This window comes from Notothenia rossii (assembly GCF_949606895.1).
Source record: "Notothenia rossii genome assembly, chromosome: 4".
Taxonomy (NCBI): domain Eukaryota; kingdom Metazoa; phylum Chordata; class Actinopteri; order Perciformes; family Nototheniidae; genus Notothenia; species Notothenia rossii.
In genome coordinates, this window is record NC_136902.1 from 66,040,850 (window position 1) to 66,067,146 (window position 26,297).

At 39.1% G+C, this 26,297-nt stretch overlaps 1 protein-coding gene across 1 annotated transcript; it reads left to right on the plus strand.

The window, feature by feature from the left end:
- The first annotated feature begins 4,796 nt into the window (after positions 1-4,796).
- Positions 4,797-12,288, plus strand: linc.pou2af1 (lnc RNA pou2af1). The gene is made up of 5 exons (XM_079673662.1): positions 4,797-5,986; positions 7,781-7,881; positions 8,312-8,363; positions 9,114-9,433; positions 11,703-12,288. The coding sequence occupies exons 1-5, from the start codon at positions 5,980-5,982 to the stop codon at positions 12,051-12,053; spliced, it is 831 nt and encodes a 276-aa protein (XP_079529788.1). The 5' UTR covers positions 4,797-5,979; the 3' UTR covers positions 12,054-12,288.
- The last annotated feature ends 14,009 nt before the right edge of the window (positions 12,289-26,297 follow it).

Consider the following 26,297-nt stretch of genomic DNA (forward strand, 5'->3'; position numbering starts at 1 on the left):
CAAGTACCTGCCTATCTTTAGTATCTGTATATCTATATCTGACCATTAGAATCTGTATTTTTGAAATTGTCGTTTTTAACACCGTAGTTTTACAAATTATAGAATAATTAATTACCAGTGTTTTCCAATTTTACTCGGCAGTTCGTTTCGTTTGCTAACGTTAGCCAAAGCTAGCGCTACTAGTTAGCTACGCAATGGTTTGTTGCTTTGCTCCGGGTTGCAGCCACAGGTCTTCGCATGAAACGTGCTTGTTCTATCGTTTCCCGGCCAATGTTTTCCAAAGGGGAGTCTGGATTCGTGCCATGAGGTAAGCTGACGTTACATTTTTGTCCACGTCACGGTGAAATGTAAATAATGGGTAGTGACTGTATCGCCGTTTTAGAGATGGCGCTGCTGAAAAGACCGCAACATAAGTAAAGATAATGAATACATCCTATTAAAACCTGTGTGGCTTATATGATAAGTCTAATTAGTACAAGCAGCATAACGTTTCACCATGTAACTAAAGATTGTAGTCAGGGAAATCAGTTTGACATATTGAACTAATAACAAATCACCTCTGGCTGGCAGAGAACTCTCTGCTCCATAGCTTCTCTTGGACGTAAAATCACATGTACATTTTACATTTATATTCAATTTAATATTCCATCCCTCACATACTTTTGTATATATAATAACTTATATTTTGTTTTTCTTGTTATGCTGCTGCAACACAAACATTTCCCAAATTGGGATCAATACAGTAATATCTTATCTTAATTAATTAAGAAATATAACTATTATAATTAGTGTAGCAGCTGACACCTATTTTCAATATGGATTAATCTACCATTTATTTCTTTAGTTCAATTTTCATCTATAAAAATGTCAAAATAGTGAAAATGTTCACGAGACTTATCAAAGTGCAAGGTTATATCTAGATGTTTTGTTTTAGCCTATGTACTGTATGTCTTAATGCTCTTACAGTATAAGTAACGGTGTGACTTCCATGAAACTAATATTTTATATCTTCCAAACAGACGAGCTGACAGGAAATCTAACACTCTAACAACCACAACATTGCAAAGGCGAGTAAATGTAAATTAAAAACAATTCACCATTTTTTTATTTCTTCTTCCTTGCAGTGAGGTGAAGCTGACCTTGCACTTGGTGCCAGTAAGGATGTTCCTCACGCAGGCTGAATGTTTCTCCTTCCTTACTGACACAGAAGCCCTTGATTTGCAATGCTTCACTAATTGTCATTTCCCTGGCTCCGTAGGGACACTTTACCTCCAGCACAGCGGAAGACCCTACCAGACCATCTGGAGATGCCCCCAACAATCCTGATAGGGAGAGCCACAAATCTGACTCATGGACCTGCATCTGAGTTGCAGTGGTGAATGCCCTGACGCCCTCACATTCATTCATAGTCCCCCACTGTAAAGACAAAACACTATCAAGGGCCTGTTGTTGCCCTAGCACCCTGGCAATAAAGGAAGCAGTCACACTTTTTGACCTCAGGACAGCTCCAAAGTTGCTGGCAGTCAACCTTCCTTTCCTGAACAAATGCCAGTTTGGGTCGGTTCGCTGACCAGTGGTAGCCACCTGAATTGCCCTCTGTTGCTCTTCAGACAATGCCATGCTTGCCACAATTGCCTCAGGTCCCTGATGCCCAACAGATTTGATAATTTCAGGAACAGTAAGTGTTTCCAAGCTGTAGTGTTCCTCTTCTGGCTCGGGGGAGAGAAGCCAAGAAATTCCTGAGAACCTGCCCCCGAGTCTGTCCCTCAGCCAGTCACGATCTTCGGAGGTGGGCTCTCTTGTCAGCGGGTTAAATTAGTTATTGGTTTCAACAGTCACATTAAAACAGTTATTAAATCAGCCTACTATCACCTAAAGAACATATCTAGGATTAAAAGACTAAAGTCACAGCAGGATTTGGAAAAACGTGTCCATGCTTTTATCTTCAGTAGACTGGACTACTGCAATGGTGTCTTCACAGGTCTCACTAAAAAATATATTAGAAAGCTGCAGCTGATTCAGAACACCGCTGCTCGAGTCCTCACTAACACTAAGAAAGTGGATCACGTCGCTCCAGTTCTGAAGTCTTTACACTGGCTTCCTGTGTGTCAAAGAATATATTTCAAAATACTCCTGCTGTTTATAAAGCACTGAATGGTTTAGGGCCAAAATGCATTTCTGATCTCCTGCTAAATGATGAACCATCCAGATCTCTCAGGTCTTCAGGGACTGGTCAGCTTTCTGTCCCCAGAGTCAGAACTAAACATGGTATCGCAGCTTACAGTTATTATGCTCCAAATATCTGGAACAAACTCCCAGAAACCTGCAGGTCCGCTGCAACTCTTGCTACTTTTAAATCCAGGCTGAAGACTTTTCTTTTTGTCGCTGCTTTTAATTGAACTATTCATATCTTAGACTGCACTGTAACTTTTATCCATGTATTTTTTCTTTTAATGTTTATTTTATTAGCTTTTCTTTTTAATGACTGATTTTAAATGCCATTTTCTTAATGTCTTTCATTTTTTGTAAAGCACTTTGAATTGCCTTGTGTTGAAAAGTGCTATATAAATAAACTTGCCTTGCCTTGCCTAATAAAGATTTCATGTGACACACACAATTGACTTGTTGATGGGAATTAATGTGAATAAATTAACTCTAGGTTAACGGTACTCTTGCTATCACTACTCACCGACACTATAAACCTTGTCCCTCATGCTAGCCCATACAACACCGGTAAGCACACCTTCATCTAGGCTGCACTGTTACATGTCCTGACTTGTAGTGGTTCTCTCCTCTGTCTACACTCTTCTTGTCATCTTTGTAAAACGATATCAGACTGGTAATTGACACAGCCATGACTTCTAGTTAAATTCAGTGTGGGTAAAAGGAAAAGCTTTGTTAAAATATGCAAGCACGCGAAATTCAAATTCAGCTTTATTGTCAAAAATTCTACATGTGTTATACATCCAGAAATATCGAAATATCGTTTCCCACAGTGTGACATGTATACATAAAACAAAACAAAACGGGCCTAGATAACCGGGGTATACAGTTTAAAATGTTAATATATTTAAAGTGTTTCAGTGCAAGTCAGTTGAAACGATCTTAAGTCGTGCGACCCAGCTGCTGTACTGGCTTGTAGTTCGTTTATAGCATAACGTTAGCATTTTGCTTTTGGCGACTAGATTTATGATTCAAAAATTCTAAAAGTAGGGTTGACATGTGGAGATTATCCGACTGAACAAAACGTGATCCCTCTCTTAAATGTGTGTCAACCACAGACCTTATTTCGAGATATTTTCCAAAATCCGATGGAGAATTTGCATTGGTTTTTCGCGAAGGAACTGGAAGAAGTTTACTTCCGGGTTTTACGACGCGTCACTGCGGTTCTCTATTTGGAGTAGGCTGGAGAAGGCGGGAGTGGAACTCTGACGTCACTGTCGAGCCGTTAGTGGCCGACTCCGCCTACTAAGGGCTTCTCGGCAACTCTGCAGAATCCTATGATTGACGTCACGGACCCTACGTCCATTTATATATAATAATAATAAATGGGATTTATATAGCGCTTTTCTAGACCCAAAGACGCTTGATGTGTTTGTGCTGCCACGCACACAATGTTTCAAAAGTGGTTTCTATGTTGCCCTTTATTTGTGTATGTATTTGAGATACGTGTGCGTCTTTACGCAATGCTGTTGGCCTTGCTGTTTGATATATATTGTGCCGCAGGCCCGCTGCACATGACGGTTTTGTGTGCCCTCCCATGAAAATCATATGCCCTCCCTTTAGATTTATTCTGGCGCTGGGTCTGTCTAGATGTGACCCCCCCCCCCCCTTATGTGCCCATCCCCCCATGTGAATCACACCTAGCAGACACAAACACAAACACACACAGAACAATTTGACACATTTCCCGCTCTTATGTGCCCCTCCCCCAACATGGATCACACCTGGCACACGCAATACATGTTCAGTATCTATTCTTTGTATATTTACTGCAGTTTTTCATTTATACCAGTAGTATTTACAGTTTGAAAGGGTGTTAAATGACATTTGGTGGTGATTAATGGTTGTTGTGTTAATGTAATAGCAGTTTAAACAGGACCGGTCAAATTTGACCGCGAACACCAAAGTAAGGGGGGGAACACGAAGACAAAAGGAGGATTAAAAGTAAAAGCATGCACTGCTGAAACAGACAGGCGTTCTGAGGTGTGACCACTAGAGGGTGCGCCAGCCTTTAACCTGCAGCACCAACAGGGAGAGCCGCAGAGCAGGGACAGGATCTGTGTGGTGAGGAGTGGGAATATACAACTGACTGCTTTCGTTTACCAAAGAGGGCTTTTAAACAGGGGAAAGTGAACCCAATTGCCGATTGGTTTTCTCCTAATTTCTTGATATTTGAAGTGTGTGAAACAAATACCGAGAAAAATAATCCCTTTTTTTGAATGACCTATTTAGCATACATTTTAATCTGATCTGACCATTAAAGTATTATCGTATCGTATTCTGAATAAAATAAGAATACAAAAGCTAAATATTACTTTTTCATAGAGGGAGGGATACTAATACCGCAACTAATAGTCATCAACTACTTCTGGTCATAACAATGTCAATACTCATGAAAATAGCTTAAATTATAATAATTAAGTCTTATAATATAATATATATAAAAACTGTATTAGTAACAATAATATGGTCTTAAAAAAAACATATATACATTAATATATATAAATAATAATAATAATAGTAAATAATAATAATAATAATAATAATAATAGTATATAATAATAATATGGGATTTCGCATATCATGTTTGACCAGTTTGACAGAACAATTGTCCCAGCTTTTTAAATAAGACATAATATTGTAAATAATTATGTTTTTGTTTTTTTTCACTGTAATTGTAATAACTGAGTTTATTATTATCTTTAAGTCCATTGCCACATACAGGCTGGTGTGCATATAGTGTTGCTATTTGATGCATGGAGCACTTAAACATTTCTCAATGCAACTATAAATGATTGAAATAATAATAGCAGTTGTTGATGAAAGTGATTTCTTTTTTGATTAGATTTCTTTATTTAGAAACAAAAAGATGCCCTGCCAGATTGGGGACCTCCAGTAAAACATTTTTAATTATTTTTGATTTAATACTTATATTACAATTTTTCCTTTAAAAAAAATTATAATATAATATAAAAGGATATTTGAAAATACATTTAAAATATCTAAATATAAAATGTTAAAAGCAGATATTAGCAGAGTGTTGTCACAACAGCCTCAGCAGCGGATGTGCTCACAGCACTTGCTAGAGGAGCTGAAGGCCTGCGATGCCAAAGATGGCTACTGCCCTTTGCCACGCCCACTCTGTTGCCACTTTTATGCGTTTTTTTCTGGAGTAAAGCTTAAAGATATGTTTTAAATATATTCTAGACATGCAAACTGGACGCAATAAGTGTACAATTGTACATTTAAGCTGCCCTGCTGAGTTTAAGTTGCGCACAATGAGCACCAAGACCATCAGTGCTTAATGAGGGGGGTGTGATGCTCTGATATCGCAAAAGGAGGATAAAATTAATAAAAGTATGCTTTCTTTTTGGTCAAAGTGTAAAATACTACTATATTACATTAAAGTAGAACTTATAGAATGTCGATGCGTGGTGGTTTTTGTGGAAAAATCGATAAAACTCGGTTGCCTCTGAATATTCAAATTGAAAGTAACGCGCAATCAAATCATTGTCAAATCATTGAGTTCTAGGGGTTTTAAATAGTAGGCATGGAGGCAGAAAATCTCAAACTAAAATGTCCCCAGCTATAATACAATATTGTTGGATGCTCTGACACTGCTGTAGGACATTTGTGTTGAGATTTTTGGACACTTTTGCACAAATTTCGTTCTTGGCCATTTTGCTGAGGCAGAAAAAGGACGTTGTGGAGTCCCACAGGTCTTCTCCAGGGAGCCTCTCTTCATCTTTCCCCATCATGTCTGGTGAGTTTCACGACGAATTTTCATCTGTATTTCATTTTGGTGCATTTTCTCCTGTTAGGCACAAACGACAAAAGAGGGGGAAAAAGAGACGTTTAGTGACAACATTTAAAAATCTTAAGATACATGTGCATAAAAGGGAGGATTTGTCTATATATTCTCCTTTCAATCACACTTTTAAACAATATATGAGATGGGCAACAGTATAATTAAACGCCTAATAATTAATATTCTTACTTTAATGCCACCTGTGTGCATTAATGGATATGGAGATTTGACTTTTTTCATTGAAACGGGCCACACAGCTTTACTGACTTTTATGGATTTAATATCAACTTCTATATACGCTTACACATCACATGTTAACAATCAGTTCTAATACAATTTATAAATCATTAAAAACTCCTAAAGGTAACATTTTAATGTCTCTGTCGGGGGCTGCGTGTGCGTAATGGGACGTTATAAGTAACCGTGTTGGAGTGGGATGTGTCTGCCGTGCAATTTTGGCCCGCTGTTTGCCACATTTAAGACAAAACACGAAGTAGCCTTTAGCCGTATGAATATGTATCAGATGATGTTTTCGCAGCCGAGGCTTCGTCTCGTTATCAAATCACCTTTTTCCCAAACGGCTCGCCACTCCTGAGTGCCTTAAATTACGCCTTTGGGCCTGAATTACGTGCACCTATGCGAGGCGTTCTCTCTGCTTTCCTTAATCAAGCTTCGCCTATAGGAAAAATATACGGCAAATTATTCCCAATACGGTATAATTTCACTGTTATATATCCAAAGTGGGGGCTGGTGTTATTTGAATAAAGTTACAGATTGGATAAGAGTTGGGGTTTGAATTATAAACAGCATGAGACTGAAATCGCACTTGTAAATCTTTAGAAAGCCAACCACAATCTGTTTAAACTGAAACTTTTACAAGGTTCCCGGACACCGGTAACGTGGAGCTAAACGCGTAGAGATATTTTTGCACACATTTACCGACACATTTACTTTCTGATACACAACTGTAGCTCAGATCCACTAATTATACGCGTTTACTAAGAAAATGTTGAGCTACCGATCGACTGACAGCCTCGTTTCAGCTCTTTGTTCCAGCTTTTTACGCATTCTTCCCGAGCGCATTTATCCAACTCTAACAAACGATCGTACGGCTATTCCGACTTGTATATCGATGCAACGTTGACCCACCAACATTATTTCTCTCGTTTAAAGCGTTTATGATCATAAATATATACTTACGGTGGCGTATTTTGTACAGCTTTCCTATTTCCTGGTCTGGGCGGGGTGGCTGGAGCGCGCGGAGCATAAACAGACTGCATTGTAAGGGTCTGCTGAGGGCGTAATAGGAGACGCTTGAGAGAGAGCCCTAATCCGGACTACTTAGGGGCGCTGGGGTCGGTACAAATCGGATACATTTACCAGATCCACAGCGCGCAAGGATTACTAAAAATTCACTTTTACGCACGGAGAAAACTTTGACAATCATGTGATAAAAACTGTTAAAAATACATAAATGTTGTTATATGTTCACAATCACATTAAAACTTTTATTAAGGTGTATACAATATGGCCACATGGTCATTTAATGGAGAGATTGCAGTTTATTGGGGGAGAAAAAGACTGTGAAATGGGTTTTTAGAGACGAAAACATGTTGTGGGATTAATGTAGGGGAGGAGAGGGGGAGCAGAGTGGAGACCAAAGAGGCAAGAGGAGTCAGTGTCTGCTATTGTCTGCCTCAATGGTGAGTGTTTAGCAAACATGAGTGACATGCTTTTCTCTTCATGCAGATAAGCAGAGAGTATATCAGGGTGTCCGCGTGAAGACAACTGTCAAAGAGCTGCTGCAGAGACACAGAGCCCACCAGGCCAACAGCAAAAAAGTGAAAACGGTAAACCCCCCCCCCCCTCCCTTTCTCTCTCTGCCTGAAAAAAAAGAAAAACACTCCCTGAGCAAAGCAACAAACCGACCCTGTACATGATTGACTATACTCTCCCTTTAGAAAACTCCAACGTTTCTCTTTTTAAGTTAACCACGGACAAACACACACAAATATAACACGTTACAAGATACAAATACTAATGTTTGACACAAAAAAACTACTATGTTAAACACATCCGTGATTACCACAATCTCACCACGTTCAAATCACAGAACAAAACATCTATTTTAAGTGTTCTTTTCAATTATGTTTTTCTGATTTTTCCACCCTGTAAAGTGTATAGTGTAAAAACGCTCTGTAAATGAAAAGTATTATAAAATAAAATTTGTAGTTGCATAAAATATCTAACAATCTTTTCTTTCTCCCTCCTTACGAGCAGCTATCCCAGGCGTGCTCAGATCTCCAGGGACTTTGCTCATCCACTTTTCAAAGTAAGTTCACCCAGCAGCGAAGTCCAAGTCCATAACAAACCCATTAAAACATATGACTCAAACCTGACCTAAATCAATGTGATCTTGAAATCTATTCCAACCAATATGTTCTGCAATACAAAGCCAGCATAACAAAAACGAATCTCATTGTTTAGTACGATGTTGGAAAATCCGCACTGTGGTTGCAGCAAGGCAGCAGATCAGCTGAATAAATAAAAAAAAGTCCAAAACAAATATCATTCATCAATGACACACAGCAACCTGCCATGACCCCGCAGAAACGACAACAAAATACTCACATGGAAGCCCCCCATGCAGTCATAACATAAACATATTTGGAAAGCAATTCTAGGCAGCAAGGCAATTGAAAGCTCAATAGCAAAAGTGCAGGGTCCCTTCTTATAAACGAAGGCTAGGCTACATCCAAATGTGTTGGCTGATGGTATTATGACATCACTGTGGACTTATAGGCCTATTTAAATGTCTTCCTGTGTTTCCATGCAGATTCCTTGCATATTTCCCCAATGCTCCTCAGTGGTTCGCCGTGTCCTAAAATAAGGATTAGAATATGTTGACACTTTTTAATTTGGAATGCAACATTTGTGCTATTTTAAAACATTTTTGTGCAGCCGATATGTAGGTTATTATATCATACAGATGTAATGGTAAATATGTAGCCTCTGAAATAAATTCCCCTTTTTATGTACGTTTTCTTTATTTTTTATCTATTTTTCTGTTTATTTCCGTCAGCTCGCTATGAGGACCCTCCTTCTGCCATTTCTCCAGATGACGAGCGCGGCTCTGGAGCGCGAGCCTTCCAGCTGCGCACTGCCTCGTTCCCGGTGCCTGACAGCTCGTGCGGCAGCCAGATGCACGAGGAGGGCTCCTTCAACGACATCCCGCAGCAGTTCGGGGACATGATGTTGCCAGGCAACGGCTACAGTGGCAACAACGACACCAACAGCAGCAGCGGTGGCAGCTACAGCGCTTCCCTGCCTGCCCCCCCCACACTGCCGCTGCCCTGGTGCCACGCGCTCTCCTCAGACGCGGACTACTACGGCCATGGGATGGTAGGTTTCTCCCTCCAAACTCCATTCAGAAAACAGCAATTTAACCATGTCTGTTTATACGTTTAGAAATATGACCCCTCTCTTTATCTTTGGGGTCTCTTCAAATTTGCAGAGCCTATATTTAAACAGTGGTGTAAAGTTACTAAGTATAGCTATAGGCTACATTTACTTAAGTATTTCCATTTTAGATTACTTTGTTCTTCTACTCCAAATCAGAGGTAAATATTGTACTTTTATCCACTAAATTGACAGTTACTATGCAGATTTTGATTAATGATAACAACATATGATCAACACTTAAATAAGATTTAAATTGCACCTGGATTAAATTCACATGCAGCAGTATATAAAGTATTTAACATGAGTGCTACATTTACAAGCTTGATCATCACAATAATATGTCAATTATTATATTAACATATGATATACGTATATTATTCTGAAATTGGCCAATCTGAGTGAGTACTTTTACTTTTGGTACTTTGATTATATTTAGATACCAATACTTTTGTACTTTTACTTGAGTACAATTTTGATTACAGGACTTTAACTTGTAACAGAGTATTCCTACACTCTGATACTTATACTTTTACTTAAGTACACGATAGCAGTACTCCTCCCACCTCTGCATTTACAATAAATCTTTCCATTGCAATAAAATGCACATTGTATAGGCAACAACTAAGAACCAATGTGTATTTCAGAATGAAATGCCTCGGGAGACATTCTTGTTTTAGTTTGGGCATGTGTCTGTTTAGCAGAGACCTGTGTTGGGGCTTGAATGCAGCACGTCGTCTATTAATTTGTCTCCTGCGGGCAGTGGTGCAAAGAAACTGTGTACATTGACTGAAGTCCTGTTTCTTAAGTACCATTTTATGATATTTCACAACTCCAATACACCTCAGAGGGATGTGTTTTACTTCCTTGTACATTGATTTGACAGCTTTTGTTACATTTTTAAATCAATATTTGACACAAGGGCTGTTATAACAAGCCTCAAAAGACTAATTCAGGGAATTCCCATAATTTTGATGTAAAAAGTACTTGAATACAGCCTATGTAAAGTCCAATTAACCTTGTGTCGTGTTCGTTTACCCCCCTTACTTTAGTGTTCCTGGTCAAATCCGACTGGTCTGTTTTAACTGCTCTTACATTAGAACAAAAAACTTTAATCATCACCAATTTGTATTTAACACCCTTTAAAGCTGTAAACAATGTGTCAGACTACTGGTTTACATTAATAACTGCAGTGAATTTACAAAGAATAGACACTGAATCGTATTCCAAAATTAACATGGTTGTCAATTTCTGGGTTTGTACTATCTGATGGATGAATATAATCTAGGGTTACCCATTAATTTGTGGTCATTTTTGACCGGGAACATCATAGGTTTAACAAAGTTGACTTAACCACTCAAAATACAATCAAAGTACTGATCAACAATTGTTTAAATGCCTACCGTGAAGGAAATCAAGGCCTTGAGGAAATTCAATGAAAAGCACAATAATTATGAAGTAGTAAATCGGTCAGATTTGACCTCAACACGTACATTTGATATACACTTCGAGGTGGAAGAAGTATTCAGATCTTGTACTTGAGTAAAAGTATAAGTACAAGAGTGTAGGAATACTCTGTTACAAGAACAACTTAAGTAAAAGTACAAAAGTATTAGCATCAAGATATTCTTAAAGTACCAAAAGTAGAATGACTCATTCTGCAAATTGGTCCATTTCAAAATAATTTATATTATATGCTTTGATTAAAATGATTGATAATTAAAGTGTTATCAAAGCTGGTAAAGGTGCAGCTTGTAATGACTTTGTATACTGCAGGGTAGCTTGTGAATTTACTCCAGGTGGAACTCAAGTGCTTTTTAAGTGTTGACTATATTTCACATTATTAATCCATACCTGTAAAGTGACTAAAGCTACCAAATAAATGTCGTGGAGTAAAAGTACAAAATTGACCTCTAAATAGTAGATGAGAAGAAGTACAAAATAGCATAAAATGGAAACACTAAAAAAAACAAGTATCTCAAAAATGTACTTAAGTACAGTACTTGAGTAAATGTATTATGCCAACACATTTCACATAATTGTATTTAATAAATATTGTTGTATTGACACTTAAAAGTAGTGCTTTCATCTAACCTAATATAGTGATGTGAAATCTGCTGACGTAATACATTTCATTAAAGTCAACGCTTTAGATTTTTCAGTGTGGTGTCTCATTTATGAGCTCATAGTAAACCCTCCTCTTCTCCTCCAGGCTCCCTGCTCCTCACCAGAGTTGCTGAAGCTTTGCACCCCCGTGGATCACAACAGCTACTCACCGCAGGACTCCTTCTCCTCCTCCTCCTCCTCCTCCTGCTACGACTCCCCCACCAGGATGGATCCTGGGTACCCCGGCCTCCCCTCAGAGCACTTCCACTTCCAGCACTGCACCCCCCAGGACCTTCGCAGCCTGCCCTACTGGCCCGGCCCGCAGGATAGCTTCTCCACCCCTGAATATGCACCTTTCTACAACCCCACAGACTATCCCTACGCCTGCCCTGCGGAGGAGAACTATTTCAGGAGGGATTTGCAGATGACCTCTGAAATGTGCTACAATGTACTATGATCAGTTCTCTTGTGTATATTTTGAATGTAAATATGTTTATGAGCACTGTGCTTTGCTTGATGGTCCGCGCTGCATTTCAATGCGTTCTCTGACTGGCTTTTGCTTGGGTGTAATGGATATTATGAATGCTGAAAGAATGGAAATATTTTTGTATTAATGACTATTTTTTTACTACTTAGATTTAATTTCATACGTATTACTTTTTGCTGTAGTAAATAAAAATGTTTTAAATCAATGTGTTTGAAATATATCTCTTTTATAGGCTGGCATACAGTTAGCATACACACACGGCAGGTGCATTTTAACATATATATTTACGAATCAGTTGATAACTCACAATGACACCATTCTTTTTTATATAATAAATCATCTGAAATGGTGTGGTATAATATGAAAATCAAGTCCTTATCTTATTCAATACGTGCTCATTTGCATTTCTGGAACAGAAATCTGAACATTGGACTAAGTCAGGTCATAATCTTGACACATTAGGGACAAAATATATATATTAAAACTTGAAATACCTCTTTGTATAGTTTAATAATTCCGAAAAATACTACATTAAAGACAACAAACAAGTATTTCAAAGAGTTATTTCTGCCATGTGTTAAGATTAAATATTGTATAAATCTAGCTATGAATGATATATAAACAAATGTATGATTTTCCTCTATTAAACCCTCAGGATGTGAATACTGAATTGAGATTTCTGGTTCAAATTTGTATTTGATTTGTAACTGAAGGGACGCCGGTTCAAGTCCCAATCAGGCCAAATCTTCTTCTTCCTCTAATAGAAGTTTTCCAAAATGTTATCTTCAAATATGCAATTTAGACATCATCATGCTATTTAATTCAAGACAATTCAACAGACACTCATAAGCAACAGTTAAAAACCGGAATGGGATTATCCAATGTTCATCAGTGTGAAATAAGTAATGTTATGAAAGCGAAAAAACCAAGGCTCTAAAAACATCACAGGTTTTTGCATGTAGTATCTTGCCTTTCCTAAAACAAACAAATGCATGGTGTATATTGGACACATAATGCAGGGTCAGTGGTCGTTGTTTACTTCCTGAGCAGAGCCCCTTATCTCCCATATGCTGAAATTCTTCATTTATCGTACACTATTATACTGAACTGCAAATATGTTGGAGGAAAGGAAAAATAAACAAGAAGGACCGATAACGGGTTGGGCAACTTTGATGTAACGCAAGACTTTGCTCTGAAGTGAAGAAATCCTGGCAGGCGGGACTTTACATGTTGTTAAAAGGGGCCAAAAAAGGAAAGTGTCATGATTTGAGTTTTGTGTGTTAAAGGACACATGTCATGCTTTTCCGGTTATTACCTGTCCCCTTGTGTGTTATGATGGTTTTTATGCATGTAAACGGTCTGCAGAGTCAAAACACTCAAAGTACACCCTGTAGCGAGTAAAACTCTAAAACAGAAAATACTTCCCCAAAACGCCTCGTTGGTGAAACGTCATTGTCCATTGTTTACTTCCTGGGTGCTGTGTCGTAGAAGCACCCAGTAGCCACGCCCAGAGCTATGGCCGCACCCTCTGCCAGCCTAGCATATTCACTGTTGGAATCTCAGATTCAGTTCAAAACTGTATCCAGTCAGTGGTTGACATTCCTTTTTAACACTGTTCCTTCAGATGTTCGAGCCGGTATTTTACTGTGTTCGCGGCATTTCACGGAGCATAGCTTCACAAAACATGGAGCGATTCCTACCGGATATGTACAGCGTAGGGCACTGAAGGACGATGCTGTTCCTACTTTGTTTGGACCAGCGGGAGAGCATATTAGCTGGCAAGCTAACTGTGTTGATTAGATAGATAGATTAGATAGATACACACTCCTACCACAACTACTACTAACGAATCTAAAACAACTAAGTTTCTCTAATATTTTGTGATTTGCATTTGATTTCGTCCTGCCAGATCAGGAAACTCCTGGCATATCTGGCGGACAACACACACACATGGGATGACCACTCTGATGCCTCGTCCTAAAAAGCCCCGGCAGCAGCTTGCAAAGCTGTGATAGGCAAGATGCCGAAAACGCCTATAAGGAGAGGAATGGATGATATACAGTGTATATATGTATATTATTTACACATGTTCATTTTGTACATTTCTAAAAATAAAGTTTGATGGAAATACTTAGTAGGCTTTCTTCCCTGAATCATTAGCTCCTATAACATATCATTCATATTTAGCAAACCATGATTTAATTTTTCATCAAACAGTAGTAGTTTATTACAGGTACAAATAACTTACTCTTCTATAACAGCAGTTGTAGGTACAGTTTGGTTAGTTAGCGTATAAAATATACGGCTGTGCCGACGCCTGATGTTCCGCTCAGAGCGAGCCGAAAAAAGCACTGTTAGACATGGGCGGAGCCTCTCTGGTGGTTGACTAATCAGAACAGAGAGGCCGAGCTGACCAATCGGAGCACACTGGGCTCACAGTGAGGGGGGGCAAGAGCTCCAACGAGCCGTTTAGGACAGAGAGTGAATACACATACTTTACAGAGATGCTGTATGCGAAACCAATGTGAGTTTGGAAAATTGCACATTATTTTTCTATTTTAGTATACCTCAACAATGGAATTATGATCAGTGGAAATGGCCATGACATGTGACCTTTAAGTTATGTGTTTATTTTTGAAATTCTGTTCTCCCTGTGTCTGGTCTTCCTTCCTGTGTTTGCCCTCCTGTGTCTGATTGTCTGATTGTGTTCACCTGTTGCCCTTGTGTTTCTGCCTCCCCTGCCTCCCCTGCCCAGCTGTGTCTTGTCCTGTGGTTCCCTTCTGTGTATTTAGTCCTGTCTTCCCCTGTGCTCCATGTCGGATCGTCACCCTCCATGTTTGTCACGCTCCAGGTTGGTTTTTGTCCTTGTCCTCATGCCACGTGTTTTGGATTTATGGTTTTGTCTTGTTTGCCACGTCAATTCTTAAGGGCAATGTAAAAAAAAAAGCCTTCTCTACCAGCATTACATACCCATAAAAAGGGTACAGAAGGCTTTAATACTTGTACAAGTAGTATTTGGACAAGTACAAATACATTTGAAAAGTAAAGGTATCAACAAATGGTGGGCCAATGGCAAATAATATTTGAATCTCTTGATTTCTTGTAAATAGTTTTCTAAATTATGTTTCATTCTAATTTATTATTTTTAACTGAAAACTGAAAACTGTGATCTGTCTGCAGCTTCTCACTCTAAACAAGCCACCCCCTTTACATTACATTACATGTTACTTGTTAGCGACCTACTCAATACTGTGGGCAATCCCCACAGATATGGACCCCTCCCTTCTTCCCTACCTCCAGGGTCCCTTCAACAGGTGTGTGTGTGTGTGTGTGTGTGTGTGTGTGTGTGTGTGTGTGTGTGTGTGTGTGTGTGTGTGTGTGTGTGTGTGTGTGTGTGTGTGTGTGTGTGTGTGTGTGTGTGTGTGTGTGTGTGTGTGTGTGTGTGTGTGTGTGTGTGTGTGTGTGTGTGTGTGTGTGTGTGTGTGTGTGGCCAGCCATAGCCCCTAGAGCAGATTGATTTGCTCTGCAGGTCTGGGCGTGTTTCAGGCCCTTTAAGGCTTGACAAGTTCACACTGGTCAAGACCAATCAGCCTGGCATGCAAACCCACACACACACACACAGAGAGAGTGGGTTCACAGTGCTGGCTTGCCCCTCACCTGTGCAGAGAATCCAGTCTTGAGCTCAGAGCGCCTGAAACAAACATTTAGAGAGGAAATAGTGTGTATGTATGTTTCATCCCTGCAGGTGTCGGATAAGGCTCATATCTCTTCTGAGAAAGCAGAGAATTAGTGTCTCACGCCTGTTGTGAAGTTTTAATACATTTATCAAAACGTTATACATCTTCATTTCCGTTATCTCTCGGAGCTGGGAAAAGGATTGGCTAATTACTTTATTTTTCTCATACTGCCTGTGTTGCAGCACCTCTTTTCACCCTCTGTCAGAAACCAGAGCCCAGTCTGCTCTGATTGGTTGGCTGGCCGGCTCTGTTGTGATTGTCAACCACTTATGGGGCGTTTCCACTGCAGCGCGGAGCTCACTTTAAGCGTGCCGAGCCGCGCAGGGCCCGCTTCTGGTTGCGTTTCCACTTGGCCTAGTACCGGCTAGCGGGTCCTAATTCACAGTTTTTCTGGCCCCATAAAATCGTGGTTCTAGGGCCAGGAACAACCAGGCTGAGTCGGGCTGAGTATATATGACAAATATCACTATGTTACTGAAGTAAACAAAGGAGTTGGAGGCGTTTCAGGCATAGGGGGATGTGTTGGAGATACATTTCCTCTGTAGGGAACACTGGGATTTAGCCTTTGCAGACCTGCACAGAAACCTATAGAACACACTACAGGAAATGAAAACCCAAAAAGCATAAAAGGGACTCTAAATTCATGTTATGAGTGTCTGAAATCTTAACTCACTGCTCACTGCAGAATGAACTAATGAGTGTTGTACAGAAAAGAAATGACTGATTTCAGACCCTGCACAGGAAAGGTAACTAAAGGTCTGTCATTGTCTGTTAAAGTAGTCAAGTTCCCAGTTAACAGCAAAACCACATTTCCAGAAATTCAGGAAAAGAAAAAGGGAAGTTCCATCGACTGTTATGCAGATAGAGTATTGGGAGGGGTGTGACGCATTTGAGTCAGGAGCCATTGCATACTATTCGGGGGGCAACTGGAAAATTGGAATGTAATCATAACAAGACCTTCCTGTTTGTTGCATGTATAGATACGGGAAAGGTTATAGGCTCATTATTACTCCAATGATCTGCATTTTTGCACAACAATTCCTTTTTTACATACTTTTGACCAAAAGTAGTTTTTTTTTTTATCTCCATAAGCGATTGAATTTAAGTCACTTGAAAAATGCCAATCAATGTTTGGCTTTTGTTTAACTAATGTGTTTTCTTATTATTTTTAGATGAGAGCAATCCCTCTGTGAACTTCCCTGTACTTTGTGGCCGTGACCCTTTACGGGTGAAAACATTTGACAGGCCGCAAATTCACATTCTGAGTTCTTCTTCGCCAATCAGATACTGTGAATACTGTGACTTGTTTTATCTAAATGGAGCCCAAATATGATGGTTAGTTAGGAAAACACTCCCAAAATGTCATTGGAGATCGATGAGCCGCGTCGATTTATTATTAAATTAAAAGCAGGGTATCGATTTTCTTTCAGTCTAACAGTGGACGAGTGGCTAACACTGAAACTGTGATTTCATTGGCTTGTCAGTGTTTTATATTATAATGCAGCTTCTACACCTTATGACCTTGACTTTTAATATTACAAATGACGATTGATGTTAACCTTATAAGCATAATTTTGCTGTGATGACGTACTGTATTGACTGACCGGGTCCCATTGTTTACATTGTTAGTCCTCTTTGTGGATGGCCTGAAGACAAAGATCTCTAAATTGTTCTAAGTGAAAGTATACAAAAATGTAATTATGTATTATTTGTGTTGTCTAACACTGCACAGCAACTTTTAGACATGATGAAACTATATATTTCCAATTTGATGTGATTATTTGTTTTGATGATAACGTGGGCGGGGGCTGTAATTTATTTTAACAACTCTGTCGAAACTATTTTTAAATCATTTGAAAATGTTTATTGAATTCCCACAAACCTGTTGATACGCGGTGAACCTCCAGCCTTTGGCCCCCGAGGGCCCAGATCTCCATGTCAGACGCCTGGTTTTCCTTGTAGTCATGCCTTAATTAAGCAATCATACACTTGAGGCCGTTCTTGAACGTCATTATTGGTACGACAGTACTGCAAGCGCCTCGGTCCGTACAGGCGTACTGGAGGTCCGTACAGGCGTACTGGTACTGTATTGGAGCCGTACTCCAGTACAGGCGTACGGACCTCGGTGCAAGCGCCTCGGTCCTGCCACAGTACTGTCGTACCAATAATGACGTTCAAGAACGGCCTCTCGTGTATGATTGCGATTCTATTACACAAACTATCATTGTAATCAACAATATCGTAAAATAATTTCATAATGTGGGCTAATTTGCTCCCAAACCTACGCTTTCTGCTTGAGTTAATCTCCGTCAGAAAGTAGTTCCTAGAAAGTAGTTCCCATGGTAACGATAGCCGATCAAACACTCCTGCTACCCCGCTTACAGTTATTGATATAATTATAGTAAATAATATAATATTAACCAATTTATTGAAAACAATTTATTGAAAACAATTCTTGAATTAGGCTATTTAAATATCTGAGTAATCACTGTGTGGGATTAGCGGAACAAATCAAATCAGGCTGTCCATGGTGCTGAAACATTTTGCGTTCAGAATGAAGGTGGATGTTCATGCTGCCATTAAAAGTGCAATTCTTGAAACAGCTCTCCATGAACTCCATGCCAGACTTTTTTGCAGGTGGTGCTTTGGTGTTCATGGGTAGGACTACGTTATAGACAAGTTTACGCGCCAAAACACGGGTAGCGCCATAACCCTACACAAATGCACTTCATTTCCGCCGGAAGTCTTTTGCACAGCGTCTGTCGGTGTAAACCGGTGTAAACAGTCAGACGGGCACTGGTGTAAACACAGCGATTTCGATGCTAACAGTGATGCTAGCTTGGGAACACGATTCTACTTCTTTGACTGGAGATGGCGTTACTCTCCCCCACCCGAATTCAGTGCAAAACTGGGAGGATAACATGACGACGTGGCCCAGCATAACGTACAGCAAAATTTGCTCCTACTTCGTTCAATCCATGGCAATAGATGGAAAAGCAATGGACAGTCTGAAGGCATATCATAAGGCTGCGCACATTCTACTTTGCCCACATGCTCCCGAAAATTGTTGACGATTTTGTTGAGGGAAGGTTACAGTTCTGCAGTAAATATCTCAGCATTTTAAAACCAAAATAAACTGCCTTATTTAGGTCATGCCCACAGGAGCCAACAGTTGTCTGTTGTTTACATAATGCACAATTTACATGATCTCTTTATGCTGTGCAATATATCATATGTGCCTGTACTGTTTGAGTGAAAATAAAGTTTGATGTAATTTAATTTCATTATTGCACTGTTATTGCATTATTGCATTTCATATGTTCCTTAGAGTGCTACAATTTCTTTTAACACAGTTCATCATTCATATTAAGCTCATACTGTACATAAATAACACTGAATTAATTAATTGTTGAGAGGAAACTAAAGAAATGGCTTCAACAAGAAAGATCACATGTTTAATCCTAACAGGTATTACAAATTAAAATATAAAAGCAGCCCACACAATTACATCACTATGAAAATATTCATATATAATATTAAAAAATACAATGCATGCAGTATTTGTTGTGTTTATCTGTATTTAATGAACAACATGGCTGTGTGCTGGGTGCTGGTTTGTGGTCGTAGCACTCTCTATCTAACCACTCGTTCAGGTGCTTTCTCGAGTGATTGCAACCAACTACCGCACACGTAGTTCCCGAACAACTTTTCTTCATGTTGTAATTGTTATATCCTCTTTGTCTCTGCGATATCAGTGCTTTGTCGGCACAACGGAGCTAGCTAGCAAAACAAACCCAGTCCGCCAAAACGGAAGTGCATTGCATCGAAGGGAGGAGTTCAGGATGTAGAGCGGAAACGGCTCAATAACTTGTGTATAGGAAGAGCTTTCCTCCAGTGGCCGTTTCATTGCGTGTCCCGGACCGGCAAAAAGCGCGTTGCTCCACATCTTTCTGTTGTCTAGAGATGGAGCCCAGTAGCTGCGAAGCGATGACTCGTTAATAAAAATTAACTTTCAAATCTGACATTTTGTAGCTACCGATTTCCAACGAAAGACAATGTATAACAGTGTAACGGCTGTGTGTTGCTAAACGTCGCTATGGAAACCACACGATGTAGGCTCATGGAAGTAGTTTCGGTAGGCTAGTGGCGTGTGTAGGCCACTGGATACTTTGTGATTTGGCACGTTCTATTTGATCGTTGTTTGATCATGGAATCAAACACGCCTATTGAACAATCAGAGAGCTTGCTCAAACCTATGTGTTATAGAATTCACCGTAGATTATCCTTCTTTGGAGGTAATTGCAAAGCAAGCGCCTGAAATCTCAGAAAAGTGTTTGCATAACCACAGGAAGTACAGCAGATGATGGTAGGGGTCAGCTGACCTGTAACATCCAATCATATTCATGCAAGTGCTGTGCAGCCATTAAAACCTGATTTCTTATTGTTACTCGGCTGATACCTTCATTCCAGCAGCATTTGGTGCCACTGCTTCCTCTTCCATCCGGAATATAATGGAGACTACCAGAAGAATCCTTTGGATCTAAATTAAACAGGATTCTCTGTGATAGGTGCAGCATTATTTTTTTAAATACATCCCTGTTGAGAAATTGTTTCATTTAGTTTAACACAACCAATGTCTGCTGTTTTGCATTAAAACAAGTTGAGAATCCAACAGGATTTCACATTATCTTTAGATAATTTAGATAACACATCATCGCCCAAATGTTGAGATCTCATGATAACAGGTTATAAGACAGATATAAATAAAGTAAGATAACCTTTAGGAGTAAACTTCCTCCGAATTCTTCTCCTGGCACGTTCAACTCTTAAACTTGTCTGTGGGCCTGTTTTTTATATCATCAATCATTATTAGATCGATAAAGAAGCAGCACAAGAATGTGAAATATTTTCCCGCTGGCGTCTTCTATCATTAAAATGGCAAGTTGAATCAAGTTATGAAATCTGAAACATGATAAGTTTAAACTATTTGTGCCAAATGCGCACTTGACCCTGGTGCCAGACGGGCTCATGTGCCCACATTTAGAGCAAAGTCTGCCAAATCTGAACTGAACAAACAAATGGAAAAATAGGACATTGCAAAAGGGTTTATTTTCCGTCCACAGCGCATCTCACATTTCTCAAATTGGATGCAGTGTGTCACATTGAAACTCTGAAGGACTGGTGTGTGTCTTTGTGTATACAGTGTGTATTACAGGATCCTGTTTGTAAGCTCCCATCATGCTCCTGTTGAGCCAGCACTTGTGGAAATCCCCCTGCTGAGGCTTGGCAGCACCTGAGCAATGTGAAGAAACGCCCACTCAGCTTAGCTCTTCAGTCAAGACATCGCTGCATTGTTTTCCTTCAAATCCGCAGGAGCTGTGTGTGTGTGCAAAGGTGGAAGAAGTACTCAGATCTTTTACTTAAGTAAACGTAGAAGTACAAGAGAGTAGGAATACTCTGTTACAAGTCAAAGTCCTGCATTCAAAATCTTACTTAAGTAAAAGTTCAGAAGTATGAGCATCAGAACATACTAAAGTGCCAAAAGTACTGATTAGGCAGATTGGCACATTTCAGAATGTATAATATAATATATTATAAATATTGATGCATTAATGTTTTACCAAAGCTGCAAAGTGGAACTCATTTATTTACTGCTGGATAGGGAATGTAGTCTAAGTGTCACTAAAGTCTTATTTAAGGATTGAACCTCTTTTATATCGTTAATCCATGTATGCAAAGTAACTAAAGGTATTAAATCAATGTAGTGGAGTAAACATACAATATTTACCTCTGAAATATAGTGGGGTAGAAGTACAAAGTAAAATGGAGAACCTTAGGCAAAGCTTATACAAGTACAGTACTTGAGTAAATGTACTTACTTACTTTACACCACTGTGTGTGTGTGTGTGTGTGTGTGTGTGTGTGTGTGTGTGTGTGTGTGTGTGTGTGTGTGTGTGTGTGTGTGTGTGTGTGTGTGTGTGTGTGTGTGTGTGTGTCATAGCTCTAATGATAGGAATGTTGTTATTCACTAAAGTAAAACACTTATTGAAATGTCTTTTCTCTTGCATTTATTTGCATTACATTTGATAGGATCCTAAAGGAATGCGGTTACAATACTCTAATGTTTTGATACTCAGATTTGGTTACTGATTACCTTTGTTTTAACCTGGTAATCGTAACAACCCTGAACTATACACACTTAGTTTCGTGCTACACAGGTAGTATCCAAGGAATTTATTAAATTGTTTTAAAATATGTTTTCGTTTTTGCCACTTAAATATTATTGTACTGTCAGTGACAATAACATAATACTTTTGAAGATGTAATACCAACATATATTGTGGAATTATTCTACATTTTATGAGTTTAGTGACATGACATTAATGATATAGTAGACCTAAAGGTCCAGTGTGTAGGAATTAGTGGCATCTAGTGGACATGTTGGAAACCACTGAGCACATTAGATATACATGTGGGCCATGAGGGTTGTGCAATAGGTTGTCAGTAAGTTGGTGTTTCTGTGTATATGTGTGTGTGCAAATGTGTATATGTAAATAAGTGATTTGTTCATTTGGAAATGTAATTTTACGTGTAGTATGTGTGATTTCTCACATTTTGTGGAACTGCAGGACAACATTTCCTTACGGTGACAAAGGTTGACAAAGGTTTAGAAAAATATGACATTATTGTTAAGCTGTATACATTTTGAGATGTTTTATTTTTAAATTTCCACTGTGAGCAAAGCTAATTTGAATACTTATTTTCGAACTGAATTTGCTGTACATGGTAGGTACAGTGTTCAAGGTGTTCACCTTTATGAGAATCCTTTGAATTTTTATGATCGGATTTACTGAATGAAACCCTTTGTGTCTAGATGCAGTTATGCCTTTGTACATATTAATAAGGAACTGGATCAATGCTCTTCTGTTCAAAAGTGTCGGGAGTGCCGGCTAAGGACAATCCTCCAATTGTTGTTTCAGGAAGACCACATTAAATTCTGGCGACCTTAATCTAATGTTATCAAGCCTAAGCTGATGGTGAGAGGTTTAAAATAACATCACTCTGTATTTCACAACTGATAAGTGAGCCTGTCACTTGTGTGTATTCATATCAGAGGGTTTTTCTTTATTGAGTAAATCAAAAGCTGTCCATTCATATTTCCTGTAAAGAAACACGCCCCTGAAGTCCTGATAACAGAAATTCTGGGATGGCAGGTCACACACTGTGCATTAACAGATCAAACAGAAGGTAGTGCAGGGTGAACACACCTGACAAGAAGTAGATCTGTTTGTGAAGTAGCTTAGTCTTCACTATTAGTCGTTGTTTATATAAATAAATTGCTGCTTAGGTTTTTTAATTGATTGTGGTCTCTGTTTTTTAAGTTATGCCTCAACACAAGGCAATTCAGAGTGATCAACGAATAAAGGAAAACATTAGAGCATTAAGATATAGTGCAACAAAAACACATTATAAAATCACTTGAATTCATTAAAAAGCACATCCAAATGTGTTGGAGCGCTAGCCAATAAAACGCAGTTGTTACAAAGGGAAGACGCAAGGATTTGAGCCTTTGCGGACCATTTACATGCACAAAAACCTAACACTACAGGAAAAGGAAAACCCCAAAAAGCAAAATGGGGCCTCTTTTAAGTTAATACTATTTTAAAGCTAATATTCTTAAGGTGACAGTAGGCTGACTTTGTAATTGTCTTTAAGGTCTCCTTTCATGTTCATGTGTAGACTCAGTACTTGGGCCTCCTTTTTGATGAATTACTGCATCAATGCGGCATGGCATGGAAGCGATCAGCCTGTGGCACTGCTGATGTATTATGGAAGCCCACGTTGCTTTGATAGCGTCCTTCAGCTCGTCTGCATTGTTGGGTCTGGTGTCTCTCATCTTCCTCTTGACAATACCCCCCACCATAGATTCTCTATACAGGATTCAGGTCAGGCAAGTTTGCTGGACAATCAAGCAAAGTAATTCCATGGTTAGTAAACCAGGTCTTAGTAATTTTGGCAGTGTGGGCAGGTGCCAAGTCCTGCTGGAAAATGAAATCAGCATCTCCATAAAGCTTGTCAGAAGAAGGAAAGATTAAGTGCTCTAAAATCTCCTGCGAGACTGCTGCGTTTACTTAGGACTTGAGAAAAAACAGTTGACCAACACCAGCAGGTGACATTCTCCCCAAATCATCACTGACTGTGGAAACTTCAAACTGGACTTCAAGCAACTTGGATTGTGTGCCTCTCCACTCTTCCTCCAGACTCTGGGACCTGGATTTCCAAATGAAATGCAACATTTACTTTAAATGAGTAGCCAATGGGGACGCACCCCTGAAAGTCCCGCCGACCTGGGACGTTTGTGTCAAAATCGAAAAGAAAAAATGAGGGAGCGCAAACGAGAAGAGCTGCAGCGAGAGCAAAAATCTGATCATTGAGAAAGAAGCAAAGAGAACTGCAAACAAAAATATATTTTATCATGGTCAGACAGACTCCAAGAGTTCACACAGTTTTACAATATAATATGACTAATATATATAATAATATAATATAAGGGGGACATCATATTTTCTCAATTTAACCGCAACATTCCTGTTGTTAACATTCTACCTGCATTCCCATATATATATAATAAAAATACAGGCTCCTTTGGACCCCCTCTTTGTTTTATTTGAACAATCTTGATGTGTGGTGTCTTGGACTGTTTAAGGGATAATCTTAAAATAAAGTGCCAGCACTGAGCAGGAAGAACAGGCCTCGACATGACTGCACTTGTCACGATCTGTCTGTGTTGTGTTTTGTCTTGTTTAGATCTGTCTTTGGTTTCCTGTCTGTGTGTGTTCCCTCCTACCTGTTCCCTTCTACCTGTTTACTTGATTGTGTTCACCTGGTTCCCCTGTGTTTTCTCCTCCCTCCTCACCTGTCTCTTGTTTCGTTGATTAGTCCTGTGTGTATTTAAGTTCTGTTTTGGTGTCTGTCATTGTTGGTTTCTCGTTTGTCTGAGACTCTGTTCTCAGGGTAGTGTTCTGTTTTTTGTCACCGACAAACCTTGAAATAAAGGTATTTTTCTCTGTTCAATCTGCATTTGCCAAGTATCTCTTATGTTATTGATGTTGTGACTCCTGCAAAAGTCTGTTATTTCTGGCTAATGAAGACCAAGATTAATTATTTGTGCAAGTAGCAAAAGCAATAATGATAGCAGAAGATTGATGTGTTTTCTTACCAGATGTGCAGAATTTTGGCATTTTAAGAAACATGTTGGTCAGCAGTTGGTTAACTTAGTTTAGCATTAGTGTGGCTGTGAATTATAGGATATGTTATGTTCATTTTCAGGTTCATATTTGTATTTTGTGTCTCTACTGTGACATGTCTCCATGCTTTAATGTTCAAAAAGGTATTTATTTTTCTCATACTGCCTGTACCTCTTTTCACTCTGTCTGAAACCAGAGCCCAGTCCGCTTTGATTGGTTAGCTGGCCGGCTCTGTTGTGATTGGTCAACCGCTTAGAGATGTCCACATCCAAGGATCTCTTTAGGTCATCTATTATTTCTTTCATGGGTTTACAGTATATGCCATTTCTGCTTCAGTTTTTCTACAGAGTTAAATCATATGTTATTGTGGGGCCTAAGAGGTGCTTGGAAGTATATATTTTAGGCTAACTGTTTTCCTGTCTTGCTAATCTCTATGATAAGCTTAGCCAAATTACAGCTATCATAATGTTGCTACATATTTAAAAGAAATGAGTGATATAAATCAATCTATTTGACTATTCCTTTAACTTATGTAAACAATGTAAAAATAAAATGTCCTACTACAGTAAGAGCCGGTTTGGTTTGGTTTAAATGCCTATGTGTCTAAAACACACACACACACACACACACACACACACACACACACACACACACACACACACACACACGCACACGCATGCACACACTTGAATCTCTCTTGGTAAATCCTGGGTCCCCCCCATCATCCCATACAACTATTGTGGTTTTATTGTTTTGTTTAATGTAAACAATGGATTTAACTTTGGCGGTTGCTGCTGGCGGAGCTCGTAAAAAGGTTTGTTTTAAATTTGTGATAAAATCTGAAATGACATTCTTAAATTCTCTCAGGTTACATCCTGTAAAATTAATATGAGTATACTGTCGTTCTTAAAGTGCAGAGTGTTTGATGTGTTTTTGTGGCACAGGGTTTGAATCAATAAAAGACCACAAGCCACTTCAAAAGGGAAACAGACTCTTGCCATTTAAGTGAGGAAGCGTTGACAATGTGATTTACAAGATCATACATTTGATTTCTATGGCATCCGGACAAAAACCACTGGTCGTATTGTATCCTCAGAGTTTTAATAACTAACTAAGATGCAGCCTTAACACAATAATGGCTGGTTGACTAACTGTTCATTTGTTTGGGATGGGAATATGTATAACAAAATATATTAAAAATCATATTGCAAAAAGTAAAACTCACCGAT